At 44.1% G+C, this 23,793-nt stretch overlaps 1 protein-coding gene across 2 annotated transcripts in view; it reads left to right on the forward strand.

Moving 5' to 3' along the window:
- PLEKHM3 (pleckstrin homology domain containing M3) overlaps positions 1 to 23,793 on the forward strand; it is a 129,288-nt gene that overhangs the window by 98,880 nt on the left and 6,615 nt on the right. For both annotated transcript variants that reach the window (XM_050916132.1, XM_050916131.1), the window contains one exon: positions 10,618 to 10,775. In XM_050916132.1, coding sequence (XP_050772089.1) covers positions 10,618 to 10,775 — 158 coding nt within the window. The remainder of the gene's footprint in view (positions 1 to 10,617; positions 10,776 to 23,793) is intronic.

The following is a 23,793-nucleotide window of genomic DNA, read 5'->3' on the forward strand; positions in this document are numbered from 1 at the left end:
GGAAATAGGGATATGTGACGGTGTGATGCTGCCTCCTGCTGGTCATCTTGGGAATTAGCTCTTTCCAGCCCAGGGCACCCACTGCAGGCCGGTGTCTTGCCTGCCACTGGCCCCGTGGCCCTCCCAGACCCCGGTGCCTTTTGCCCAGGGGTTGTGCCCACCACAGCACCCCCTCAATTTGGGTCTCCCCACCCTGGGGAACCCCCAACCTCCTATCCCCACCTTGCCTCAGTGGCTACTGCCAGTCATCATCTAGCCCCTGCTCACTGGGGCCGACTGCAGTCTGTAAACCACTCATCATTGGCAAGGGAGGTCGGACCAGCTGCCTCTGCCTATTCCTGGGCTGCCCCTCTGCAGCCCTAGTACCCTTGTGGGCCCTTAACTCGGCCTTCAGCCTGGGGATTTTCCAGGCCAGAGCTCCCCAGCAAATCTGGCCTTTCCCCAGCCCTGCTCCACTTTAGGTACCCTGCTCCGCTCCCAGCAGCCACGCCTATCCCTCTCAACAGCCAGAGAGAGACTCTCTTTTGGCTTCTGGCCCCAGCCCTCTTATAAGTGCCAGCTGGGCCCTGGTTAAGCTGGCCACAGTTGTGGTCAGCTACGCACTCAATCCCTCTTACTCTGCTGCAGCCTTCTCCAGGGCTGCTTTCACCCATTATAGGATATATGAATTCCTGCAAACTTTATACAATTTACCAAAAGTCTTGACAATCTTTATGTAGGTCACCAAAGATATTGATGTCCTCTGTCCTATGCAAACATCTGGTGCACTTCATAAAATTAACCAAAGGTGCACAAGAATTGCTGTACAGGTGACAGACTCCACAAGTACAAATCATGCCTGGGCTTCAGTGGAGGTTACAACCCCTTTTCCTGAAATATTCTTTCTTAGCTGGCATTGTTAGCAAACTTCCTCCCATCTACGCCGTCCCGCCCACACGCACACCGGGGAAATGGATGAATGCTCTAAGTTTTTTCAGACATCTGCCAGTTTTTAGAAAGGTAAGCAAAGTGGCACTGATGCAGGGAGCAGGCATTTCTGTGATTCTGGACTTGAGTATGAGGATGTGTGGATGGAAGGGTATTGAGGCTCAGACTGTTAAGCCTTGCAAGTTTTGTCAGCCCTCTTCATGGAGCTTGGTGGATGCAATCTGCAGGGAGTTTGGTCAACCATTTCTTTTTGTCCACTTCCAGCTTCCGAAGATTCACACTCCCAGTACATCTTTGTGGAATAAAACAATCTGAGTTGGAGGGTAATTCAGTCTCCATCTTGTCCAGTCGATCCTTAGACTCTCTGATGAGGTTGCCAGTGCAAGGATGCCAGTTACGTTGTCCGTTCTGACTGGAATGTCTGTTCATGAGGAACTGAACTGAGTCTACCAACAGATCACCTAAATAGTCAAATCATGTTCATACTTTCAGTCACTGGCCTCTTGGGCTAGGCTTGACCCAGTAATCCAGAGGTGAAATGCTCTGCTACCATTCAGCTGAGCCATCCAGTCTCCCGAGTTAATTTTTAATGTTAAAAAAATTATTGCAACATTATGTTCCCGCTTTTCTAGTGGGGTTGGATTGTGCAACCTTCACTCATATTGGTAAGCACTTACTCACACAAGTAGCCCTATTGACTTCAGTGGACTAGGATGTGAGTAACTCCTCATCAGTGTCAGTAAGGGGCTCTTACAGCATATTTCTCTGTTTAGAATAAGAATTTGAATTAAAACAGACTAAAAACCTACAGCTGAGAGATACTCAGTGAAGCTGGGCAGGACAATATTTATTATATATATTAGTCTAAAAGGACAAGCTAAGGAAACAAAAACCGGACTAATTCCAGCTATAGAAGAGTCAGGCAGCCATCAAGGGCTACAGTCTTACTGACAAGCAGTGAAGCTTTGAAGAAGTTCACGTTACCATTCATGTTCACATTAATCTAATGTCCAAAGGGATTTCAGATTGAACAATAGCCCTTGCTCCCTTTCATCTTCAGTATCCTCCCGGTTTTACAAAGCGTGGTCGCTCCTTACAAATTACAACCAGGCTGCTACCTAACCGAACGAACAATGCAACCGAGAGAGAATACAGAGAAGAGAGAAGTGCTTGAGTTACATGTTTTCATAATTTCCTGACTTTGCTGGGGTGTCTTGTGTGTTTTAAAAGTTGCTAGGACAATTCCTTTGTCTTTTCTGGGCTGGGAAACATGCCGTTTGTTTGGTACAAGAAGCAGCATGAATTTTGTTGATCAGAGCTTGTCTACACAGAATGCTAGTGCGCAGCAATTAGGGTGTGAATCTACAGGTACCAGCTTGCCGTTCAAGTGACATCCCATTACTTCTGTAGTTGTCAAGGAGGGTGCTGTAATGTACTATAATAGCACCAATTTTTGGATAGCCATGAGAGGATGGCTCAGTGTTTCCAAAATCATTTTCGGATTGATTAACTGGGCCATTTTGGTGAGGGAAGTGCTGTGTGCCAGCACCTGACATTTCATGACTGGGACCTCCCACACACACACCATAAATAAATCCTGACACTTGCAATGTAAAATGCAATAAGGAAATCATTTTAAAACATACCTCCACCACATTTTTAACACGCTCAGAGTTTGACTTAAAAAACACTTTCCCTTCACCTGCAATCTGTGATCCTCACTCCAGGTGAAGTAGAACTTAAACCCCAGCAATGGCTACCTTTTTGGTTAAAATTATCTGGGTGATTTTAAAGCTTTTAAAGCGCTAGCCCAGTGGGGCACCGATCTCAGTTGGGTGCTACCGTAAAGCAAATAATAATTATTCTGAGGAGTGTGATGATTTCAAATCTTCATGTTCTCCTGTTTCAGTGAGTGGCATGTGGCTTTAAGTTTTAATATAGCTTAGCAAGTTTTTCTGTCTCATCTAAAATCAAGAGGCTCCATTTTTTTTTTCCCAAACATAGAAACCAAAAATTAGCAGCCATGGCCACATTACTGTAATGGAATAAGTAAGCCCTTGGTAAGTATTCTATGAGATGTGAAAAGTCCTTTTTTTTTCTGTTCTGGCCAGGTTCTTATACCACACCCGTCCCCGTGGTGTCTGAACACCTTCCAATAAGGCAACATTTGCTATTTTAAGGAGCTTGATTGATCAGTTAGATGGATTAATGATGGGTTTGGGAAGAAGTGCCCTCCTTCAAGCTGCCTTTTTCTCCTAATTAGTGTGCTTTTCCTTGCAGTGAGTGTAAATGTTGTTGGTTGGCCAAGGGAGAGTGGAAGGGGAGAGCTGAAATAGGTGGATTGTGTGCGCCTTTTTCCAATCCCACAGACCATCATTGGCTGCGGCACTTGAAAGTGACACTGCAATTTCCCTGTGCAACACATGAGTAATAAATGGCTGCACTGCAGCTGTGGTCTTGAGAAACCAGTGTGAGGCTCTTGCTCGCTCTCCCGTTTCTTTAATATGGTTGTAATTTTTGATCACTCTGCAAGAAGGCTTCAAAGCAAATTGATGCCGCCTCCTACCCTAGAGTGCCCCAGGAGGAAGAGCCCTTCCTCACCAGTGCACCTACTCAGCGGCCAGGCACAATCTGGAGTGCAGGGGCTTCTGTTCGCATTGCTGGCCATCTGGATGGCCCCTGAAGAGTTGTTTCTATGCCGAGGAGGAGCAAGGCCAGGAATCTGCCCTCAGTGCATTTGGATGGCTGCGCTGGGGGAGCACTAGTTTTACCTGTTGTACAGATGTAGTGAGTGGTGCCCCTCCCCATGTACCCTTGGGCAGGATATCTCCTCCTCAGTGAGCTCTGACTCCACTTAAGAACCGCAGTCAAACCCTTCTCGAGCACTATGGCAACTGGCCTACAAAGCCAGCGCTGGGCTGCTCCCCACTCAATGAAAACCAAACTTGTGGGCTCGTAAGTAACGAGTGTGATCCCAACAGACTGCCACCTCACAAAACCAAGACCTGTTAGGTTGACATGCAGGCTGGGCCGCACAGAGGCCTAGTGAGTGAATGGTCGACACTGGCTCCTGTTCTGGGCACCTCAGTAAAATGTTCAGGCTTCTAACCCATGATGAATGCTGACGGAAGGTCTGGGCACTCCTATTTTCACCACAATCACACAGGCCAGTGCGTTAGGGCCTCTCAGGTTTGAAATCTAGGCATCTAGCTGCTTATTTAGGCAGTTGACTTCAGTGGGAGCTGCAAGCCTTCAGGCTCCTGATTCAGGGTGCTAACTTTGAACATCCAGTTTGAAACTGTTGGCCAGTCTCCTTAGTTCGTCTTGGAATGCACAAGCACTTCTCGGTGGTGACTGGACTGTATTTCAGATGCTCCCCCACCTGCTCAGAAAATGGGCCATGGCCTTTCCACCTGCAGTCACTAGGTTTTCTGCTGGGGGGCACTGAGAGGACACACCGTCCACTAAGATGCAATGAAAGAAAACTTTAGCTACATCATGGTGTCAAGTATCAGGGGGTAGCCATGTTAGTCCGTATCCACAAAAACAACAGGGAGTCCGGTGGCACCTTAAAGACTAACCAACTGTTAGTCTTTAAGGTGCCACTGGACTCCTTGTTGTTTTAGCTACGTAATTTTTTAACACTAGAACTGTCTACTGAAATGCTGCTTTGCTGCAGCAGAAGATGAACATGACTCAAACATATAACCCAAGGACCAGGGTCTTCTGTCTTCGGGAAAACAGGCAGATTCCCCTGGTGTGAAAGAGACTGAGAAGGACTGTGTGGCTCCTCTTTCGCTCTGCTTTTAACCCCTTGGGCTTGATCACCCCTCCTTTCTCTAGGGCAGTGGGCCCCAACCTTTTTCGTCTGGCGGGCGCCAGATGACGAGCCACGGAGGACCGTGCCCAGTGGACGAGCATCCGCTGAAATGCTGCCGAGACGTGGCAACGTCAATAAGCGTCACCACCAAAATGCTGCCGAAAAGCAGCAGCATTTTGGCAGCGGCGCCTCCGGATGATGATGCTTCTCCGCGGCATTTTGGCGGATGCTTGTCCACCGGACAGTACGTGGGCGCACATAGATGCCCCCACGGGTGCCATGGCGCCCGTGGGCACCACGTTGGGGACCACTGCTCTAGGGGACTGAGTGGAAACAAAGCCTGCTATATCCCTGTCTGACTAAGTTCATTTAACACACCCCTCCTTTTCCCATCTATATGTTTCCATAAGGCTCGGGATCTGATTTCAGCGTATATTGGCAGGACTTTCATCCTGGGACTTGGTCTTCCTAGTGCTGAAATGTCTAAAAATTGACAACTCGGGCCTCAATCTCTCTCTGGAGAGTGCTTGGTTACAGGTCCCAGGCTTCCTTTCCCTCATCCAGAAGATGCCCACTACAGAGGCATTATAGTGAAACTGTTTTCTGGGGCCCGTAATTAAAAATCCACAGATCGCGGGGCCAGATGGAGATCAATATTCCATTTTCATGCAATACAAACGTTAAAATGAACAAATTGCAAAGAAATGTCCTATCCACTGATCAGCAATGGTCTATGCAGTCTGTTATGAAGTGAAATGGCCCTGAATTTGCAGACAGTAAAAACAGTGGTAACATCAGTTTGATATTGCGTTTTGTCCTCATCCTCAAATGCTGTAGAAGGGGCTATTATTCATATTGCAGATTGGGGTGCATGTTGCTTTTGAAGGCTGGATCTTCACAGCAGTAGCATGTGTACACACCAGAAGTATCAACCAAGCTAATACACTGCTATGACAAAAAATATTTCATGGAAAATATACATCAACTTTTCTCACTGTTCTGGCCATCTAGGCTTTCTCATAGAGACAGTACAAGTCTTTGTGGACAGAACTGGTTTGCCATTCAGGTTAATTCCTTGCGCTGTGGTATGATTAGCTATGTATAAATACTTTTTTTTAAAATAGGTGATATACATTGGACATCTGAGTTTAATACCCAGCTCTGCCATAGTCTTCCTGTGTGATGTCAGTCAAATCATATACTAACTCTGCCTCAATACTGCATCTGTACTCTTCCTCCCTTTGCCCATCTTGTCTATTAAGACAGGAAGCTCTTTAGGGAAGTTATTGATTTTTACTGTATGTTTGCACAGTTCCTAGCACACTGGGGCCATGAATTCAATAGAGGACACTGGGTTATACTGGAATACACATTAATCATAGTAATCTGCAATGCATTCATAAAACTCAAATTTTGCACTCCTCTGGGTGGCCTGTCAAGTTTATCTTGTGTAGATTTTAAGCTCTCTGGAGCAGAAAACTGTATTTTGTGTCTTATGCAGACCCGAGTCTGTTGTCAGTGCTTACTAACTACAAAAAAATAGAATATAAAATTGAAGTCGTAAGTCACAAGGCCAGCTGTACAAGGATTACCAAAAGTGATGCGGGTACTGAGTAAAACCAGATGGACTGTCTGCATAAAGTGAAAGATGAAATGACTGTAGGATTGGCATTTTGATCTGACCTTTTTTGCCCCACCACAAATGTGAATTAGGAAAGACTAAAAGAGTCTAGTTATCCAGATACTGGATGGGATGTTGACCCAAAAACTGGATCAGACCAGGGGTCCACCTAGCCCAATACCTTGTCTCTGAGTGTGACCAGTATCAGGTGCTTCAGAGGGAATGAACAGAACAGGGCAACTGATCAAGTGATCCATCCCCTGATGTCCAGTCCCAGCTTCTGTCAGCTGGAGGTGTAGGGACACCCGGAGCAGGGGGTTGTGTTCCTGGCTATCTTGGCCAATAGCCATTGATGGACCTATCCTCCAGGAGCTTAGCTAATTCTTTTTAGAACCCATTTATTCTTCTGGCCTTCACAACATCCCATAGCAACAAGTTCCACCGGCTGATTGTGCATTGTGTGAAGGAGTACTTCCTTTTGTTTGTTCTAAACCTGCTGTGTATTAATTTCATCAGGTGACCCTTAGTTCTTGTGTTATGTGAAGGAGTAAATAACACTTCCTTATTCACTTCCTCCACACCAGTCATGATTTATAGACCTCTGTCATATCCTTCTTCAGTTGTGTCTTTCCTAAACTAAACAGTCCCATTCTTTTTAATCTCTCCTCTCTCTTAAGGAAGCTGTTCCATACCCCTAATCATTTTTGTTGCCCCCCTCTGCACCTTTTCCAATTCTAATGTATTTTTGGGGATGTGTGACCAGATCTGCACACAGTATTCAAGGTGTGCGCATACCAGGGCTTTATGATTTTGTCTGGTTTATCATCTGTCCCGTTCCTGACCCTGTTACTTCACACTGCATCGCCCTAGCTACATCCATCTAAGTGCTATGCCTCTCACGGAGCTGGAGTTATTAGGTTGGTGTAGTGGGCAACTTACATCAGCGGGAGCAACATTGTAGTGTAGACACTTAAGCTGCCTTACTTCAACCTAACCCTGTATTGTGGACCAGCGTAACTATCCGAGTGGCATCTCTCAACCTCCGAAAGTGCACATAGAAGTTAGTGCAGTGCTGTATGAAGTAACTGCTGGATCTTGCCCATAGGACCAAGCGCTTGCTACATCCAGTTCTGTGTGCTGGATCAGTCCTTAGATTCCTAGCAGTATTTCAAAGGATCTCTCAGATTTCTTTTCCTATTCAAAAGGTGCTGTTGGGTGAGTGCCCATGTAGTGGCAAAGTAAGGGTTAATGTTAAAGCCAGGCCCTGCTTTACTGATGTGTAATTTTCATCAAGGGCTACAATATTATCTGCGCCGTCCTGTTTGAAAATGCCTACAAGTTATTGCCTTTGCTGAAGCTGTGTAGGTACATTCCATGCATCAGTGTTGGAAGAGCCTTTCTTTTGGGGGCTTGCTGCCACTCCTGGAGAGTTAACACTCTTCGAGGTGCAGAAACTGAAGCATTTCATAGGCTTGGAGAGGGAACAGGGTGTGAATGAATCACAGAGAAGTGTTCTTTAAATGACAAAGACGAAACTCCAGGCCCTGCTTTTCTCCTCACACTTTATATGCATTCAAACACAGACCTGATTTCTTTTTGTTTTAATATTTAAACAAGAGTCCTTCAAATATACATAATAGCTCCCTCCCGTCATTTAGCCAGTTCTCTTAGTCTGTTGGTTCCAATTATGGTTTTCCGGCTAAGGTTTTCTGACTGGTGATTTGGGGCACCTCAGCTGCTAAGTGCCCAACTAAGAGGCCTGACTTTCAGGCCGTGCTCAGCACCCACCCTGAAAATCAGGTCCCATTAAGGTGACTCGGGTAGGGAACCAAAAAATACCTGAGGCACTCTAGAATCACTATCCATCTTTGAAACTCTAGCCAAAATGTTTAAGCAACACTGCTGCTGTTTCTCATGCTTCTTGGACGCTGCTAAACTCCTGTCCTCCACTCTCCACTTGATTTGGACTTTTGACCCTCAGTTACTCTTGAGTTTGAAAGCAAAAGATCTTTCTTTCTTTCTAACACTGCAGCATTAACTTGTTGCTCCTCAGGTTGGGATCTGCCTATAAGGTGAGCAGTGTCATTGCCTTGAACCAAACCTTCATGTTCCGTTACATGCAGTGAGTTTTCTGAATTGTTTATGTCCCAGTATAGGGGTTTTCCTATGCCAGGATGCAATAGGAACGTCATTTTCCCCTCGAACATGAGCAGATGTCCTATATGTAACGCTAGCAATAACATCGCCGCTTCCTGTTCTCACAGATGGTCTCAACAGTGTGGAGCTTTGTCAAGGAGGGGACACTTCCACTAAGGCCTGGTCTACACTGGGTTGGGGGGTTGATGTAAGATACACAACTTTAGCTATGGGAATAGCGTAGCTGAAGTCGAAGTATCTTATTTCGACTTACTTCCCGTCCTCATGGCGCGGGATCAATGACCGTGGCTCCCTCGTTGACTCCGCTTCCGCCTCTCACCCTGGTGGAGTTCCAGAGTCGACGGGAAGCGTGTTCGGGGATCGGTTTATCGCGTCTAGACGAGACACGATAAATCGATCCCCGATAGATCGACTGCTACCCGCCAATCCGGCAGGTAGTGTGGACGTACCCTTAGTGGCATCCATTACATTTCCTTTCGTGCTTGTGTTCTCCCAGCGATGACGATGGGAAGAATGATGGGATAGAATGGGCCTTTAGAAGTAACACTGCTAGACAGAGATGAAGAATGCTACTGGGATTTGTATTCACCAGCTTTGCTTTGAGCTTCACCTTGGCCACCGTTGGCTTTGTATCAGCCTGAAATTTCCAGTGAAATTCAAGTGGTATGAAATAGTGTGAATTAAAACCAATGAGCAAAATGTGTTGAAAATCCATGTGAGCCAAACCTGGCAAGTTAGGCACACATTTAAATATGATCCTTCATCTGTTTGGGAGCTGGGGACATCTTTAGCATACTCCTTTAAAGAACAGTTATGATGTTCCTGTTAACTGTACGTCAGTGTCAAATCCTACCACATGTTTCTACCAGTAATCTAGCAAGCTGCCATTCACACCATGGGAAGAGAGGGGAGGCAAAGTATCCTATGAGGGCCCTGTGCTTTGCTCATTACTCCTTACACTAGCAGAATTTCTTAAAGTTCATGAAATTTCATCTAAAGAAGTATTTTGCCTGAAGCGCCCTTATTGAAACGTTGTCATTGAATCAGAAATTTAGAGGAGTGTTGTGGCTAGGGGCTTAATCTACATTACACAGTTTTTTCACACCGAGAAGGGAGTGCAAATCACTTCTGATTGCCTTACACTATTGTCTGATAGTGAATTGATGTGGGTCATTTTGATTGGAGAGCTGGTCACTTAAGGAGAAACTGCTATTTCCTTTGAGTCATTTATTTTAGAATTCATCTCGTTGTAGAAAAGAATAAATACAATGTTGGAATGGTTATCAATGTACCAAAAAATCACCTCTGTTACAATTAGAAACCTCCATTTGATCAATGGGAAAAAAATAGATTTGGGAGCAGAACTGTTTTGTGTGATAAAAGTGAATGAAGAGAAAATTAGGATTTTAAAACATCATTGGTGTTTGAGCCAAAAAAATGTGAATGAAAAGTAACAGTAAAGGAAAAGAATTGAAGAGAGTTTTCTGAGCTGTCACTGATCTTTCAGTATTTGTGTTTATGTGAAAGAATGAACCTCTCTTCTTAGACTTGTCTACACATTGGGGTAATGTGCTCTGTGGGGGGTTGGTTTCTAAAGGCACTCCATGTTGCACGTTAGTTGGTCCATGTGACCACTGTGTTAAAGGGCGCTAGGACATGTTTAGTGTCCACCGGCAGAGTCTGTGCAGACCAGTTAGTGCATTTTAGAAATCACCCCCCCAGAGCGCATTCCCACACTGTGTAGACAAACCCCTATCTTATCCCATCATGCCTTGGTATTTGAACATATGTGGTATGTAAAATGATCCACTATTCAGTAATGTTGTTGCCATATATATGTGTAACGGAGGAGCAATCACATGAATTTTTGCACTTTTCACCATTGTCAGTTCTGCGCAGATTTGACCATTAATATTACTTTGACCATACTTAGGATTTTCATGCAGCTATAACTGGGAGTTATATTCAGATTATTTCAACTGACTGTGAGTAGTCGCTTCTCTGTCTTAATGAAAGTGAGACAAACATGTCACTGTTTCAAGGAATCCTGCTCCCAGATGGGTTTGTTAATGTCGTTGTTTTCTTCTTCCAGGTTATTGAAGGAAAATTGGCTCCTTTTTTGGGGAAGGTAATCAAGTTTGCCACCTCTCATGTGTACAGCTGCAGCCTTTGTAGCCAAAAGGGCTTCATTTGCGAGATTTGTAACAATGGAGAGATCCTTTACCCCTTTGAGGATATTTCAACAAGCAGGTACAGTATCCTTCCTTTCATGTGTTTTACCTGCATGTCTTATCTTCTCAAATTCCAGGTCAAATGGCATTCCATTTCAGCAGGAGTGGGCCTCACTAGTTCACAGTTAAGGACGTCTGCCCTGGACTTGTGTTCCAGAGAGGCCATCCCTGAGCCTACAAGCAGATAGATAGAGAAGGGCCACTTTGTCATTTATCTGGTTCAGAAGAGCCTAACCCCATTTCACACAGCTCTCAAACACCTGTAGATCCCACTGCTGATGCTCAAAAGGATAGAGGCGCTCAGGGGCTGCTTTCTAGCAGGAATCTCCCTGTGGCTATGCACAACTGAGTTTGCACAGGGCTCTACAAATACAAAGGTCAGCTGAGGATGACTTTGTAGGTCTATCCTGCCTTTGATTTCACTGGACCTATGGTAAAACGTACCCATGCGTTATTAGATAATAATCACCTCTTCTGAGTTACGGCCGCACCCTTACTGTGAGGTAAGGATATAACTGATACTCTATTGTCCATGTGTGTATGCAGCATAGATTTATATTCACGTGCACACACGCACACACAGACAGAAATCGTCTCACCCACCACTAAAATGTAGCTGCCTCTAGGTGAGACTACAACAGCTGTTTAACAATGTGCAGCATGCTATATAACAGTATGGGAATGGGAAATGAGGAAAGATAGTGTATCCAGTTAAAATCACATGGAAAATCTAACAAGGCTCAAGGCAGTAACCAAAAACTGGAATTTGGCCAGAACACTGGAGCAATGTTCCTACTTTTGCAAGAAGTTTCTTGGGTTTAGAACAATCACAAGAGGTAAAGACCTTGAATTTCTTATCCATCAAGACAATGATACCTCCAGCAGTACAATCTGTCCTTTTCTAATACACCCTCATCTTAATTTAGTCTCCGGTTGCGTTAGTAGAGTAGAAAAAAAGTCAGAGGAGCCTACTCTGGGAGTGATCCGGATCAGCTTGTTCAAAATTCCGCGTTGAAGATTGGATTCTCGTGAGTTGACAAAGATCTCTGTGTTGGGAGTGGCCAAGGCCAGCCTGTTGGGTGTTTCAGGCTGACATGTCTTTCAAAGAGTATTTGCACATTCTTTCTCTGAATTCACATTCCAAGAAATGTGGAGACAAAGCACTGGACATAAATTAAACAAGGTGTGCAGTTTTGTTTTATAAATGGTGTGCAAGAAAAATGTATCTGGAGGGAGAAGTTGGAAAGGGAAAGACTTAAATGAAATGGCATAAGAGGACTATTAAAAGACTGTACCAAACAATTAACGATATCCACAAAGCCTGATGAGAACAGAAAAATAAGTAGTGAAATAGTCGGGTGGTGAAGCTTAATTGAAGTGTGTACGCGTACATGATTTGTCTATTGAATTTTTGATTGGCCACCAAAGCCTTGGGGTTTGTAGTGTCCGCAGCCTGTGAACTGAAGCCAGAGACTGCATACCTCACACTCGTAGAATTTAAAACCTTTCTGAAACCTGGAGCATTTCTCAAAAGGCTAGTGAAAGCTGAGTGAAACCGCTCCTCTCTCTATTTGTACACACAGAGGTCAGCAGTTATTTGTGTTCAAGTGGCACAATGCAACAAATGCAAAATAATTATTGAAGTCATGCCAGCCAAAGGAAGCTTTCTTCAGTAACAGTTTTAATTAAGTCACAAACAATGAAGGGTCTCCAATATTGCTCTCCTTTTTCAGCTGTTCATTCCTTTTGCTCCCCTCCCTCCTCTTGTTTTGCTAATCCTTGCTTTTATCCCTGTTCCCAGCCACCCCGCTTCCCCTCCTCACTAGTTTTTTTCTTCTCCTTGCTGATACCCCATTCTGCCTTGGAGCAGAGCAGCAAAGAGAAACTAACCAGGTCATTTCAATTTAATTTTCCTGCTCTATTCCACCTGCAAACAGAGGCAAGTGACACTGATAAGTGAGCTTGTATATTTCACTTGGTGCTCCACCAGCACATGGGCAGCAGAGGTGAGAGCAGAAACTTTTATATGTGCTATTGTGTGACACACATGACAAGGATTGCTGACCTAGCTACTCATCATGGTCATAGGCATAATATAAGGACTAACTACACAGATAGACAGAAATGGTTACAATGCACATAATACACTGTACCTGTGAGAAGAGAGAACCAGAACAAGATTCAGAGAACTTGGATGTTCTTACTCACTAAACCTGAAGACATGACTTGTGCTGTACTTTTTACTGGATTATAAAACAACAGATCTCCTAAATCAGCTATTGATGCGAATTTAGAGCAGGTCTGCACTACAGGGTTAAGTCGACCTAAGTTACGCAACCCCAGCTGCGTGAATAACATAGCTGGAGTCGATGTAGCTTAGGTCGACTTACTGCGGCGGTTACACCACACTGGGTCAAAGGGAGAAACTCTCCTGTTGACTTACCTTATACTTCTCGTTCTATTGGAGTACCGGAGTTGACGGGAGAGCGATCGGCGATCCATTTAGCCGGTCTTCTCTAGACCCTCTAAATTGACCCCTGGTGGATCGATCGCCGCAGCGTCAATCCACCGGTAAGTGGAGACAAGCCCTTAGATTTGTAACTTAGATGTTCTGTTATGAGGGTTGCAAGGCTGTAATTAGGTTGCAGTTGCTGTTTTCACTTTCAGTCACACTTTTCTGGGATTCACTTATTTTCTCATATTCTTGCACCCAAGTGTTGCAACTCATGGTACCTATGATCATCTAGACTCTTTGATGCCTGTGTTATAGATGTGAAGGTAAGAAGAGAATGGCAGCTTTGACTCAGAAGCCTAATTTTCTTCGGCATTGCATGTCAGTTTTTGAGCATGCAACTGGTTTTATTAGCAAATTGAACTGGATTCTTCGTGTTTAGAAAGAGGCACGTGGCAGCTTTTGTGGCCATCATCAGTGGCATGTGGAAGAAAAGGAGGTGTTTGGGGCTGGCTGAAAATGTGGTCACAAGTGTCCCAAAGGACCAAATTCTACTCTCAGCTGTCCCAGTGCATAGCCATTGAAATCAATGGGATTGCACTGGTGTAACGCAGAACAGAATTTGGACCTTTGTACTGTTTTAGCTTTTTATAAAATTTAGGGGAGAAAACAAGTAATAAACTGATCTGCAGTTGATAGCAAAAATAGGTTGTTCTTTTTTCAGTGGCCCCTTCATTAAATAGTTGAAAGGCAAAGTGAGTTCGTTCGTGTGTCCTGATTTGGGTGTGGCGTTGTTTTTGCCACAGCCTGGCCTTTCTGCTTCCTACATCAGAGTTTGGTCTCTTTGGAGGAACCAGAATGACAGCTGTCATCTGGCTCAACACTTCTTAACTAGGGGTCTGAGGCCCCCTGGGGGCCATGAGCAGGTTTCAGGGGGTCCCCCAAGCAGAGCCAGTAGTAGACTCACTGGAGCCCAGAGCAGAAAGCCGAAGTCACGCTGCCCCGAACCCCACCATCCAGGGCTGAAGCCGAATTCTGAGCAGCTGAGCTTCGCAGGGTTTTATACAGGGGGGCTGGAACAATTTGTATAGTGGAGGTGAGAGCCATTGAACCAAATTGTAAACCCTGTATAAAATGGAAACCACTTCAAGCCAGGGGTGCAGCTACATCCCTAGTTCTGGCACCTCTGCTTTTATATACAGAAAAACAGCTGTTGTGGCACAGTTGGGCCCGGGAGTTTTTATAGCATGTTTGAGGGGGCCTCAGAAAGAAAAAGATTGAGAACCCCTGATCTAGCTCAGTGATTCCCAACCTTTCCAGGCTACGGGAGCCCTTTCAGGAGTTCGATTTGTCTTGTGTACCCCAAGTTTCACCTCACTTAACGACTTGTTTACAAAACCAGACATAGGAATACAAACGTGCCACCCCCACATTATTACCAAAAAATGGGTGACTTTCTCATTTTCACCATATAATTATAAAATAAATCAGTTGGAATATAACTATTGTACTTACATTTCAGTGTATAGTACACAGAGCAGTATAAACAAGTCATTGTGTGAAGTTTTAGTTTGTACTGACTTTAATAGTGCTTTTTATGTAGCCTGTTCTAAAACTAGGCAAATATCTAGATGAGTTGATGTACCCCCTGGAAGACCTCTGCATACGCCCAGTACACGTACCCCTGGTTGAGAACCACCCATCTGGCCCTTTCAGACCCAGCTAGACTTCAGCTTTCAAGGGCTATAAATGTATGCACAGTCTCATGTCAGCTGAGGCAGAGGAAAGTCTCATTCCAAAATATTCTCCTTTGTTTTGAGTTGGAATTTGTGCAGGATGGGTCCCTGTTTAGACAGAGGTATCTAAGAAAAAAAGGGGGACGCACAAGGGACCCCTCTTAAAGGACTGGTGTTTGTCTTTGGTCCGCTTGTTTGCTCACTGTTCATTTTTGTCAGTCCTTGAGCAAACAGAGTGAATACCTGGATTATGCACTCATCTGGGTTTGAATACACATATATTACATACCCTCCTCTCACTAATCAGCATGACACATTCCTTTGTTGGCAAATGGTTCCAAAACAAACACAATCAGTTCACTTAATTAGCAGGTCTGTGGGCCGTGCTTGGCAGTCTTCTGACATCCGGTTCAACAATACAGAACAACAGTTTGCTGTCTTAGCTGTGCTGGAGGGGAGGACTTACGAAGTTCTAAGCTTTTTAAGGGTATTTCCTTTCTGTGGCTTCTCTTGGGAGGCAGCCATCCTGTGCAGAGTGTAATGAGGCAGCAAAATACAAATTGGCCAATCATACTGGAAGCCTCTTTCCATTTATGTTTGATTTCCCTGTCGTGTTTCCCCTCCTCTATAGCTATCCTTTATCTAAATAAGTGCTCATCAAGGATCTTTCTAAAGTCATAGACTCTGCTTCCTTTGGAAGCTCTTTAAATAATTAGAAATGTATTGAAAGCCCAATCAGTCATTTTAAACTTCTGGCTCGAGATCCTCAGCTGGTATAAATAATCACAACACCACTGGCTTGACTGAAGCTATGACAATTTACGCCAGCTCAGGATCTGCCTTCTCTTTTATTGCTTGGAGTTAAAATTTATTCCAGGCTTAAGTTTAGGGCAAACAACTCATCATCTCCTATTAGGTTGTTAATTTATTGGCCAACATGTCTCAAAGTAAGCTTGAATGTCCCTGATTGTAAATGAGTTTTCAGAGTTTTGTCCTCTGTTTTGTCAGTACCCAGTTACTATACATTGATATAGTCTGCTATTGCTTACTCAGCTCTAGGGTAGAAAGTTTATTTCTCTTAATCCTGAAATAAAATAAAATAAATAAATCCAAAATGAAAACATAACATCCTTGTAGATGTAAAATTGTCTGTAATAATTATGCTTATTTGTATTATGACCCAGAACAACCTTCTAAAACGTCAGGGCTGTAAATCTCATGAATTACCTGGGAAAATTTCATTGATTCAGAAATTGAATTAAAAGGTTAATTTGTGTCCGATTCTGCCACCCTTACGTTGAGTTGCATCTTACTCTATAAGTAGTCTTATTAGGACTTCACCCAGAGTCAATACTCACTGTGAGTAGGATTGTCCTTTGTAAGGGTTTTCTCTCTTTCTACTTAGATAAAATGTTATGTCTTATGTTTAAGGTTAAGTTTAATGCTACCCAGTGAATAAGGCCCTGATCTTGCCAGCACTTTTTTTATTGCTTGGAGGGTCAAAAGAAACTAGGTATGATGGTTTTACTACTGTGAGTCATCTCCTTGCATTCAGTAGGTCAAGTCACTCTCTTATTAGATGACTTTATATTTTGGTGAAATATGTTTTTGTATCTATATTTTAGAACTGTTGGGCACCACGTTCAGAACCACTCACATCTCCCTTCCGCTTCTTGATCTGCATTCCTGATCACTCTTCTTTCCGAGACCAAATACCACTTACCTTTCTGCCTCCCGTCGCAGATCTTCCCACACACTCCTTCCCCGAGTGCAGAGCCACTCCTCAGGCCATGCACCCAATCCATCTGTCCCTACTTCCCAGAAAATACCCCCCCGACATAATAATAATAATAAGTAATAATTAATAATTAATTAATAACCCCTAGCTCGGACATAGCGCCTTTCAGCCAAAGAGCTTTAAGAGCTTCACAGAGGAGGTCTTTACCATACTCCCCAGTTTGCAGCTGGGGAAACTACCATCCTAGCAGCTCCGCTCTCTTTAAATCTTCCCTATCTCCGTGCTTGCAATACTGCCAGCCCCAAGGGCTCAAACATCATCAGGTTGCCGTTAACAATTATGAGATTATATTTTATGCATCATAAAGGTTGTGTGCTTTTTCTTTGTCTTCTGGTTTTTGAGTGCAGTGGCGCTACGCCTGCTGACACCAGCCGAGGGACTAGCTTGATGTTTTCAATTTTTGTAAATACATTTTCAAGGCTGCTTTTCGGATTTCCTGAGCACTCGGTCTGACCTCCAAATTTGTCCCGTTAGTCTCATCCTCAGCTTTAAACCTGCAGAATCCAGCTCTGGCTGACACTTACCCCTTAATGCTCCCCGTTGAGTGCAAATCTGGAAATATAAATATATGAGTGGGACATGAAACACCCTGGAAACCCAACGGCATTAAATGTAGACGTAACTAAGGGGAAGTTAAAGACAGGCTTGCTGCCTTAACCAAGAGCAACAGAAGAAATAGCCCTCAGAGCTGCTGAATTTCTTTACATTGCCCACTTTGCTTGAGCCTGTTGTTATATGTTAATAAATACCATTAATTCAGTAGATCAACACACCTGTCATTCAGAAACATCAGCGTGTTAAAGCAAAGTGCTTTCCCTGCTGCTGATCCCACTTGCATAGGAGACTCTGAGGTGAATGTTGTTTTGTAGCTGACTATGCCCAGGCACGCAGCAGGCATGATTCCCTGCAGTTTTGCACCCTGCATGGTAGTTTGCACCTGTGCAGAGTGGCTGTACAACATTGCCAGCTGGGAACAGTGGGGCATTGCAATCAGGCCCAGTGGTGTAACTCACCTGCTGTGGTGTAAATTAGGAGTAATTCTAGTGAAGTCTTACGGATTGCTCCTGGTTCAAGCAAGAGCAGAATCAGCCCTAACGTTTGTCTCCTTATTTGGCTCCAATGCTAATTTTAAACTATAATATATTGTGTGCTCCATACATTTGAGCCTGATGCAGCACCACTTGTACAGGTGAGAAAATCATACTCGCCTGGATCCCAGTTCTGCCATTCTAATGTTGAGTAGGACCTTGCCATACCAGTGCTCCTATAGAAATCAAAGGGAGCACTCGTGTTACAGCCACTGTTTTTCTTTCATCTTATGATTCGATTGTACACTCTTCGGGGTAGAGACTGTGTTCTGTGTTTGCATGGCACTTCACACAATTGGGTTAGATCCCCTACGTGCTACCACAACAGCGTATACCAGTGTGGGAGGTGCAGAATCAGGCTCTGTTTAATTTGGTTTATTCACATGTTCCATGGGTTTTGGAACTGGCCAGCATGCATCTGTGCTTCGGGTTTGCTGTCAGAGTAAACTGTTCAGTGAATACACATGACTGGACACACAGTGCTAGCTCTTTCCTTCACTTTCTGCAACTATCAAACTGGGATAATAATTGCATGCCTCACATGGGACAGTCTAAGGATTAAGCAGTTGTTTGTACTGTTCTTGAGCCTCAGAGTGCATTCAACCCAGAATATTATCTATAAGCAGGAAGCATTAACACACTAAGAGCAGCCCTCATTGGATAATTGTGTGTGTACCAATGAGGGTCATAATTATAATTTGTTGCACTGCAATCTGTATTTAGTGCGGGAAATTCCAGAATATGATATCCCAGGGGCGGCTCCAGGCACCAGCACGCCAAGCGCTTGCCTGGAGCGGCAAGCCACTGGGGGTGCTCTGCCGGTCGCCACGAGGGCGGCAGGCAGGCTGCCTTCGGCAGCTTGCCTGCAGAGGGTCCGCTGGTCCCGCGGCTTCGGCAGACTTCCCACAGGCGCAAGCTGCCTTTGACGGCTTGCCTGCGGAGGGTCCGAAGCCGCAGGACCAGCAGACCCTCCGCTGGCAAGCTGCCGAAGACAGCCTGCCTGCCGTGCTTGAGGCGGCAAAATACCTAGAGCCGCCCCTGATCTGGGCATAGGCTTAATAACCTAGAATAGGCGTATAGGTCCAGATATTGTGTTCTATTCCTTACATGCTGTATTCTATATAGCAGATGCATATTTTTTAAAGCAGGCCTGAAGTACTGTATTTGGACATGACATTTTCAAACAATGCATAAAAATTTTCTCCTGTCCATGCCAAGCTGCCTGGTTAAGAGAGTAAGAGTGCTGCAAAAAACAAAGGGAGGAAGGCACTATTCTGCCAAGCGCCTCATGCAAGGGAAAACCTTTGCTTATATTAGTGCCAAGTCTCTTCCATTCATTTACTGTATTAGAGCCTGTTTTCCTCTCCAGCATGCTTCTGGGACTGGTTCCCAGGCAACTGTAACAATGTTGCTGCACATGTGCATCAGGCATTAATTGCCTTTGGGGGCTTTTTGTTTTGAAAGTGAATGCAAACTAGTATGTTTCCTTTTCTTTCGGTTCTGTTAACCTCTCTGAGAGTTTTGTGGGGTGCCCATGTGTTACCCGCAACTGAGTGGTTCAGACATCTTGCCCACGCACACACCCAGAACAAGATCACAAATTGGTTGTCTTCTCTAGCCAAGGCTCGTTTAAGCTGCAGTGTTTAGCTGTGTGGGTTTTTCCATAGTTGAGCTACAGCTGTATAGCTGAGTATGCGAGATGCAAAATACACATAGGGCACTGTTTAGAAAATACAATGAATTGTCCATGTTCTCTTGCTTTCACTCCCTGTCTCTGTGTGAATTTCACCTACAGAGTTCTGGACAAGAGAGAACCCAATCCTGCAATCCCTAACTCACACATGGAGTCTCATTGATTTCAAGCGATTACTCATCTGAGTAAGGGGTTTCAAGATCTGGCATAGAGTAGATTGTTTTTTGTATGACAAAATAAAAGTCAGCGGCTAGAATTACATCAGAGAAAGGATGGTCTTGTCGCTCGGCACTGGAGTGATGATACTCATGAGATCTGAGTTCATTTCCCATCTCTGTCACAGGCTTCCTATGTCACCTTGAGCAACTCTCTTCATCTCCCTGATGCATCTGTAAAATGGGGATAATAACACTGCCTTTCACCCACCCTTTGTCTGGCTTGTCTACTTAAATTATAAGCTCTTTGGGGCAAGGACTGTCTCTGATTGTATGTTTGCACAGCACCTAGCACAGGGGTTCTCAGACTCTTTTTTGTTGGATCCCTCTTTGAAAATATTTCAGGCTGTGATGATTCCGCCCCCCCCTCCAAAAAAAAAGTGATAGCAAATTACTCTACATACTCAAAGGAGCACTAAATGAAGTATGTAATCATTATTCCTGCAGTCAAAGGCAGTGAAGTAGGGTGACTGTATTTCAAGTTTCCAACTAAAGGACACTGCTGGAGGGTGCAGTACAGTAATACCAGACCATGCCACCCTTACTTCTGCGCTGCTGCTGGCAGTGGCACTGCCTTCAGCGCTGGGCACCCAGCCAGCAGCTGTCATTCTCCAGTCGCCCAGCTCTGACTGCAGTGCCTCCACCAGCAGCAGTGCAGAAGTAAGAGTGGCAATACCATACCATCTTGTGACACGCCCCCCACCAATTGTCTTGAGACTCCTTTTGGATTCAGGGCCCTTAGTTTGAGAAACTGATCTAGACACTTCTGCGATCCAAGAATAAATAGTAATAAAAACTAATGCCTGTGCAGGATCTAGGATTATTTTAACCAGAGCTGTACTGAACAAATACATGTGATCTCAGTGAAAGAAAGTTGAAAACAATTCCTTATGATTACATTTTCATGTTCTTTATGCTGAATGAACGTGGATCCCATGGAAAAAATAATATGTGATCATGTGGTTTAAGACTGTATCGTAATGTGTACGCACATGGGGAGCTGAATGATGGGTGCACGGGCAACCGTACTTCTGATATTTCCTAACTTTTGAGTGCTTGGCTTTGCAATCTTATTGTTCTTTTAATGTGGCATTGGGGGCAATATGTAATAATAAAGAATAATAGTATCAATATAGTGCATAACAATTGTCTGGTTTTGGTTTGGGGATACAGCTGCAACGGATCCAGATTCCAGCCAGCTCTTTCTCTGTTATACTTTGTAATGGAACAAAGATTATTTAGAGAACAGGCTAATTCTCTGTGGTCCTATACACCGATGCAAACCAGCAACCCAGAAGAAAATATGCCTAAATCATAAAATACCCTGAAGTTTCCACAGACACTGAATTGGCCATAAAAGAGCATGAAAGGAGATAAAATACCAGAAAGAGAGAAAACTGTTTTAGGTGCCCTCTTAAAAGGTTGAGAGTCAGTATGAAAACAACATGCTACATTCACAAGCTCTTCAAAAGATATTTGAAGACTAGGAAGGTATCATTATTAATGTGGAACACTGCGTCATCATTCATAACAAAGGAAACATGAAAGGCCTGAATAACTACAGACTCATCAGCTTATTGTCAATAGTATACAGAACTCTCACAAAAGATGCAGGGACTTACAGCCTTCAACCATGAAAGAAGTCAGGATTCAGAAATAGTATCTCAAATATGGTTCACCTATGACAATGAGTAACGTTAAAGAACAGACACCCAAGTGCGGCAAACTGTTGCAGATGGTCTTTTGTGGACTGCAAAACATAATTTGTCTCTATGGAAATAGGAGCACTTTAGGAGCACTGGAAGACAAAAACAGCAGAACAGGCATATGTGACAATCTTGAAATATGCATCTAGAAACAGCAGCAACATTCAGATTTGAAAAGTTGAGAGGCTATGGGCATGTGTACATTTGAGTTGAGAGGTGTGATTCCCAGCTTGTGTAGACATACCTGCACTAGATCTGCTCAAGCTTTGTGCCTGAAAATAGCAGTGTGTCCACAGCGGCATGGGCTAGCCACCCGTGTACGTAGCCAGGGGGTCAAGTGGGGTTGTACTCAGGTGGGGTCACCGGGAGTTAGGTGCTTAACTGCCATTTGTGCCTTTGAAAATCTCCCCCAAAGACACCATAGGCCAAATTTTCAGAAGTGCTCTGGGCACCTGAGCAAGCGAAGAGATTTTCAAAAGAGCTTCCGTGACATGTTGGGAGTTGAACACGCATGAAAATCTGACCCCAGTTGTGGGTATGGAGCAAGTCTAGCTTTATGTCAGCAAAAGTCACTTCCAGCCTGCCAAAGACTTTTGAAAACCTGGATTGGGAAGAATAGGAGCACCAAGGAAATTGGAGAGTAATTGAACAATCTTAGATTGATGGATGGCATTCTCTTTTTGACTAAGAGCCTTGCCACAAGGCTTACCAAGCTATTTTTGATGTTCATTGTGTAGATTCTGCTGATTCAAATTGTAGGCATGGTCAGCAAAATGAGGCAATTTTGACTAGTCCACTCTGATGCCCACCACCAGATGACAGTGATTGCATTTACTGACAGCCTTGGCATGAAGTCGAAATTCAGGCACTCGTCTGTCACAATGTGAAAAGAGATCAAAACACGACCACTGCTGGTACTAACTTGACTGACAGAATGGCATCAGTGCCAATACATAAAGATTACATGACAGTGTCCAGGTGAAAATGATACCTGTTAAAAAAAAATCTGTACATATTATGATGTTGAGATAAGGTAAAATGTTACAGCATATCACAACCAATGAAAATTCAGTAACAAAAAACGATGCTAAAATTACCTTATGACTGTAAACTCCACCAATGTTACAAACATCGCATTAGGAACCAAAGGAGCCATGTTTCCTTTAATTGAATTATTTTGTATCTCTGGCCATTGCAACAAATGCTATCAGAACATTTCGCTGCACCAAATAATGTTACGTAATGGTGGGAGAATATGTAGTCCCCCTCCATGGATTTCTATGTAAGGAAGGATAGCTGTTTTGTGTACCACTTGTAGTAGTATAGTGCTATCATTGGTAAGTAATAGCCAAGCATTTAAAGCATGGTCCAGCATCTTTGAAAATCCCTGATACAGGCCCAGATTCTTGCAATCAGACTTGTGCGGGTGGACCTAACACCTGCATGGAGCTGCCTTGAAGTCAGTGGGCTCTGTCCACCTGTGTGGATCTGATTTCAAGATCCAGGCGTCTGTGCACTATAATGCTTGGACATAGACTGAGCTAACAGCCCTGTAATGACTTCCTTGCATTTTGTTGGGTCACATGATCACCTTAGCAGTTCTTTCAGGACTAAGTTATGGGAATTTTGTTCCAGGGAACATCTTTTCATCTAAAGATGCAAAGGGCAGCACGTTATTCCTGAAACCATTTTCATATTTGCCCAGCAATACATCAGCACTGCTGATGTATTGGTATTTACTGCCCCGAGGGAGACCCAAATTTGATTTCTGGTGCTGTGCTCTTGCTCCCATGGGAAATACTGCAGAAGCAGGCAGTGCATGCTACTCCTGGGGAAGAAGGAGTGTTTTGTGTTTCTTGGCAGTCAGCGTCCATCTCAGTGGGTTGCATAAAGAGCAATATAGTTTGCGAAGTCTCATGCACTCTTCTGTGAGAAGGAGGGGTAGCCGTGATGCGGTTCTTCAAGGCTGTATGAAGGGACTGCTCCAGGCTCCAACATGAAGATCCCTTAGGATGAGAGGGGCAGGGATAGAGCTATAAACGTTGAGCCCAAATTCCCAAGGAATATAAAATAACTGGCTGACCACGAGCAGAAAAATTGACCCCCAGTGAGAGAGGCTTTCTCACACATACTCTCTGACTCTCATGCATGTACCCAGAATTGATTCCATAGAAGTCTGATTTTGTTCTTCTATTCTGTTTTCTTCAAAGCAAAACGTCTCTCTTGTGGTTTACTTTTGGTGGATCCCAACAATGCCTGTTGTATTTGTCCAAGGCACTACAAAAGGATCTGAGGAGAGGAGCACAAATTTTATATATATATAAATGAGGGTGGTTTGAAAAAGGGATG

Source organism: Gopherus flavomarginatus, chromosome 10 (genome assembly GCF_025201925.1).
Source record: "Gopherus flavomarginatus isolate rGopFla2 chromosome 10, rGopFla2.mat.asm, whole genome shotgun sequence".
Lineage (NCBI taxonomy): Eukaryota > Metazoa > Chordata > Testudines > Testudinidae > Gopherus > Gopherus flavomarginatus.